General features: G+C 27.7%; 1 protein-coding gene across 1 annotated transcript; it reads right to left on the reverse strand.

Moving 5' to 3' along the window:
* Positions 1–1847: 1847 nt before the first annotated feature.
* Positions 1848–4707, reverse strand: LOC130470137 (protein FAR1-RELATED SEQUENCE 5-like). The gene is made up of 6 exons (XM_056839743.1): positions 4702–4707; positions 4533–4626; positions 3152–3162; positions 2435–3035; positions 2089–2350; positions 1848–2001 (listed from the first exon to the last, which is right to left on the reverse strand). Exons 1-6 carry the CDS (start codon positions 4705–4707, stop codon positions 1848–1850), a joined length of 1128 nt encoding a protein of 375 aa, XP_056695721.1.
* Positions 4708–6281: the final 1574 nt, after the last annotated feature.

The following is a 6281-nucleotide window of genomic DNA, read 5'->3' on the forward strand; positions in this document are numbered from 1 at the left end:
GGTCGTTGCAGTTGATGAAACTATTGCATTAGACCGTTGCAATATCTTTAACCGTTGCATTAGACCGTTGCTTTTGTTCATTTATGTAGTAGTGCGAGGTGCTTATGATAAACTGTTGTGTTTATTTGATGATGTTTATGATAGTCTTTCATGGTGTTGAAACTGTACAAGATGGTGTTGGCATTTTTGACTTTGATCCCTTGGCAGATGTAAGTTTTTGTGTTAAAATTAATTAATGTTATTTATAATTTCTCTTCATTCTTTATAGTTATTGTTTTTTTGTCATAGTTACTGTTTTTATTATAATAGTTACTGTTCAAATATTTGCAGGAAGATTTCAGGAAGTTTCTCAGGGCTTGTTTGTGTGGCACCATTGTTTTGTCAGATTTGAATCTTTGCAGGGATCAATTTCTGAAACAAATGGTTGCATTCAGGGAAAAGAGGAAAGAAGATGTTTTGGAGGCCCTAATTAAACAGAGGGAAGAGTTGACTCAGAAATACCTAAATGATCCTGAAAAAATTGAAATTGTGGCAAGAGTTAGTTCAGCAAGGAAATCAAAAAATGTTGAAACAGAAGATGATGCTGAGCCAAATTTCATTGTTGAAGGTAAAGGACGCGGCAAAGGAGGGAGACGCACCAGAGGAGGCAGACCTGGTAGGGGACGCGAACGAGGTGCTTCACGTGGTGAATAATTTTTATTGCTAAAAAAATAATTTAATTTTTAGTGTCAGTGTGTAGTCAAATTACTGTTTATAAAGTACAATTAATTCTAATTTTGATATAGTTACTGTCAGTGATTTTTAATTGTTTGATATATGAGAGTGATTATAACTTCTGCAGTATATGTGTGATATTGTTCAATTTATAATATAGTAGTTGTTTACAGATATAATTTACCTTTTTTAAACATATAGTAACTATAGAGACTATCATAAATTAAGTATTTTATTGCCATTAATCGTGGAATATACTCAGTATAAATATAGTTTCTATTTTAATGAAATAGTTACCTTTATAAAAATATAGTTACTCTTAAAAATTTATAAGTCATGTTTTATTGCATAAAAAAAGTTACTATATTTACATAATAGTAACTATATTATATAAAGAATCACTATATGTAAAGAAGGGTAGCCACTAAATGTGAAACGTTAGCATATATAAACAGTCAATAATTTTGTGTATAAATCATAAGTTATTTAGTTACTATCTTACAGATATAGTTATCTTTAATAAGATATAGTTACTCTCTTTTTGTATTTTGTTACTTGATAAATAAAAGTTGTGTGTTTTACAAAGAGTTACTATACGTTCAGAATAGTAACTATGTAATGTAAAGGAAAACTATAGTATAAGCACTCAATAAATTTTTGTATAAATTATAAGTTACGTAGTTACTCATTTACATATATGTTACCTTTTACAAGATATAGTTACTCTCTTTTTGTATTTTGTTACTTGATAAATAAAAATTGTGTGTTTTACAAAGAGTTACTATACGTTCAGAATAGTAACTATGTAATGTAAAGGAAAACTATAGTATAAACACTCAATAAATCTGTGTAAAAATGTTGAAGTAACTGTATATGATAATAAAACAAAAACATCACTAAAATAGTTGTTCTTTAGGTGTAAATAATTGAATATTTGGTGTCTTGGATCCAAATTCTTTGGGTTTCTTTTTTCCTTTCTTTGATGGGTGCTTGTAATTGTCATATTGACCCTTTATTCTCTTCTTACTCTTTCCTTTAGTATTAGCGCGATCAGGATCAAGCACAATTGTTATTTCAGAATTAGTTGATTCCCCGTCTTGTGTTTCTTGTTGTGCTTCAGCTTTTGCCTTTTCTTATTCTGCTATCTTTGCAGCTTCTTCTTTTTCCTTCCTTTCTTCTTCCTTTTTAATGATTTCATCAACTGCTTTATTATCAGTTTTAAACTTCTCCTCGATAAATTTTCTGGCATTTGCTATCTTATGCCCTTTCAAAATTAAGTTATAGTATCTGTGATATAAAGTTTAAGTGTTAAGTAAAATATCAAATGTAATTGTAACTATATGAAAATGAAATAATGTATATTGAAAAACTTACCTTCTGATCATATGTAATCTCCAACCAGTAAAATTGTTGATTTCACCTTTCTCCCTTTTTATTGTATCAACTCTTTCCCATATCTGTTTCTTTGCATATCTAGTCCATTTTGTTGTTATGTAACGATCTAGAATTGTATTGATTGAATGTAAATGCAATATTCTCAAACAATGGAAGCACAACCATCCAGATTCTTCAAAGTTTTTGCATGTGCAAGTGACGGTTGAATCTTCCATTTTGAATTGAACTTCTTTCCTTGATCCTGTTAGATTATTTACATATAATATAATATTATTCAAAAGAACATATACTCCAAATATTAAACAAAGATTTATAGTTTTTTTACCTGTTATTCCTTCTATCCACACCTCAAAAAACACTGTTCTTCCAACACTTCCTTTGAACTTTGCACTACTTCCCACAGAAAGCTTGAACTCTTCTTCAAACTCACGGAAAAGTGTTATCGTGTATACATTCGCTGCATGTTTTAATATAGCACTCACACTTAGCTCTGAAGTAGGTATTCCTCTTGTACAGTCAAAGTCGTCTTTTTCTTCTGTTTTTCTCCATCGATTTATTGTAGCTTGAAAAATACTATAGAACTCTGTTAATGTTGTACTTTTATTTGCTTTAAATCCAACAACATGGTTTGTACTTTCACTTCTTTGTGAAGAAAGTATACCAGCAAAAAGAAAATCTTTACTTAAAGTTGTACACCATTTTTCTTTAAGACCATACAATCTGTTGAACCAGTCATCCTTTTCCAGCTTAAAAGTATTGATCATAGATTTCCAAGTTTCTTCAAAATCATTTGGTGTTATACACCCACTTAAACACTTGTAGAATGCGTTTTTGAAGTTTTTATCAGACTTCAATAAACCAAATCTATTGTTTGCATTTTTACTCAAGTGCCACAAGCATAACCTGTGTCTTAAGGAAGGAAAAACCTGAAAACAATAATGAATATATATAGTTCCTTTCTTACAGAAATAATTACTGTTTCAAAGATATAGTTACTCTCAAATTAAAATATAGTATTTTCCTGAAAGAGTAACTATATTACATTAAGAGTTACTATATGTAAAAAAGGGTAACTATAAACAATAAATAGTAATTTTATGTAAAGTTATAGTTATAGTTATTCTCAATATATATATTAATGTTTTTAGTTATACTCAGTAACTATATTTTATTAAGAGTTACTATTTTCAAATAAGGGTAACTATAAAACATAAAGAGTAATTATATGTAAAACTTATAGTTATTTCAATATATACTAATGTTTATAGTACTTTTCAGTAACTCCATGATATATTAAGAGTAACTATAGATCATAAATCTCATCGGTTGTTTTCCTTGCTTCTCCAATTAAAATTCCATTTAATTCTTTATCAATGTTTTGTTGCTGCTCATTATTTGGATTTTTCAAAGATGTTGTGGTTTGTATCAATTGAATGTATTATTGAACCTGTACAAATACAAATATTAGCTTAGTAATTCTTTATAAGTTATAGTTACTGTACTATAAATATAGTTTCTCTTTTTAAGTTAAAATTACTCTACAGTTATAAAAGTTACTGTTTATATAAAATAGTTATTTTTTATTTAATATAGTTACTTGTTATATGTTATAGTTACTTTACTATAAATATAGTCCTCTTTACATGTTATAGTTACTCTACAGTTAATATTGTTTGTGCTTATATGTAATAGTTACTCCTCATTTTATATAGTTACTCTTTATATGTTATAGTTTCTTTCTAATATAGTTTCTTCCTTTATGTGATAGTTACTCTACAGTTAATATAGTTACTTTTTATTAGTTAAAGTTACTTTACTATAAATATAGTTCTCTTTATATGTTATAGTTACTCTGTACTTAATATTGTTTGTGTTTATATGTGATAGTTACTCTTTATTTTATATAGTTAGTGTGTATATGTTATAGTTACTCTACATTTAGTATAAGTCCTGTGTATATGTGATAGTTACTCTACAGTAAATATAGTTCCTCTTTATATGCATGTCATAGTTACTGTACGATAAATATAATTTATTTCTAATATAGTTTCTTCCTTTATGTGAAGTTACTCTATAGTTAATATAGTTACTTTTTGTAAGTTATAGTTACTTTACTATAAATATAGTTATCATTATATCTTATAGTTACGCTGTACTTAACATTGTTTATGTTTATATGTGATAGTTACTCTTCATTTAATATAGTTAGTGTTTATATGTTATAGTTACTCTACAGTTACTATAAGTCCTGTGTATATGTGATAGTTACTCTACACTAAACATAGTTCCTCTTGATATGTTATACTTACTGTACGATAAATATAGTTCCACTTTATATGTTAGTTACTCTACTGCAATTATAATATGTTAACTATATCAACATAACAGTTACTATATATTTATTCAGAGATACTATATCATACCTTGTTCAATACAATGATCTGCAACCATAACTTGCTGAGATGTGCCTTCATCTTCAACGTTCATCTTCAACGTCGTATACTTCTCTATGATTCTCTAAAACAATAATAATTACGCAATCAGTATTAAAGTTACTATAATTCTTCGTAGTTACTAGGATTAGAATATTACCTTCATAATTATACAATTCTTCTTCTGTTGCGCGATTTAAATCGATATTCAAATCGATTAAATCGTCCTCCATTGTTGAAGCTCGAAGAGAGAGAAGCTGTTCGAGGAGAGAGAAGCTGCTGGAGGAGAGAGATGTTAGGGTTTAGTTCAAAATTAGGTCGCGCGTTTTCTGTTTTTTTGGATCACGTGATATCAAACGATATCATCCTAATCAGCGCAGCTAAATTACCTAATTACCCTGGTCCATGGTAATCTTATGGTGGACCGGGTCCATGCAAGTGGAATTGCTGATCTTTTACCATATTTATTTAATAATCACATTTATTACTATAATATGTACAAGTAATATTTTTTATTGGGCTAATCTTAATACAAAGTATATATATTTTCAAAATATTTAATTTTTAATACTTCTTCCGTTCTTAAATATTATAGTTTCCCTTTAACATTTTTAATTTGTTTCAACTTCATATTTAAACGAGATACGTATATTAAAGAAATATAAAATTTTGATATAGTAAAATTATACATTGAGACGAACAAAATAAGATCTCACATTAATACATTTTGAAATACGTATTAGACAGAAATTAGAAGATTATTTTCAATTGTAAATAGTGACAAGATTCGTAAAGAGACTAAATATCAAGAACGGAGGGAGTATTTTTTTAAGGATAAAGTATTTTCACCACCTATAAAATTGAAAAAAATATTCTTTTACCACCTACAAAAATTGAAAAAATATTTTTTACCACCTAAAAAACTAAAATTTGTATTTTACCACCTGAAAACAGCAAAATAGATGAAACCTTTATGTAGAGCCCAGTAATTTATTTTTCTTTCATTTTTTTACACACCCTCTGCGATTTTCTTTAACTCCTTCACCTTCCTCTCTTTATTGCATTGAATTTTGACAATTTTGTGAATTAATGTGAGAACAAATTATGTGAATTCATGGAAAAGAATGAATCATGGGAAGAGAAATGAAGTTAAATACATGAAACCATGAAAGAAGAGAAAATATCATTTCATCTTTTTTTCCATTTTCATGTGTTAAAACCAAGTTTAATTTTATTTAGGTGGGAAAATACAAGTTTTAAATTTTTTTTTTGTTGGTAAAATACAAGTTTTAATTTATTTATTTTTTAGGTAGTAAAAAATAGGTTTTCAATTTTTTTAAGTGGTAAAAAATAAAAATTTTATTTCTTTATTAATAAGTACTACCTCCCTTCCAAAATGATATTTACACTTTTAGTCTGTTTTGATAGAATATGTAAATATTTGGTCAAAGATAATTAAACATAATTATGTTTGACCAAATATTTACCATATTCTATCATAATCAACTTAGGATAACATATGATGATAATAGGATCGAAAACATAGGCCCTGTTTGGTTAGGAGTTGTTAGCTGTTAGTTGATAGCTGGTTTAAATAGCTGTTAGCGGTTAGCTGTTTGTATTAGCTGATTTGACTAGTTGGTTGCATTAGCTGTTTGTGTAAAAATATTTGGTAAATTAGCTGATAGCTGTTAGCTGTTTCATATGTAAAATGACCATTAAGGACATAGACATACTTTG

Source organism: Spinacia oleracea, chromosome 3 (genome assembly GCF_020520425.1).
Source record: "Spinacia oleracea cultivar Varoflay chromosome 3, BTI_SOV_V1, whole genome shotgun sequence".
Lineage (NCBI taxonomy): Eukaryota > Viridiplantae > Streptophyta > Magnoliopsida > Caryophyllales > Amaranthaceae > Spinacia > Spinacia oleracea.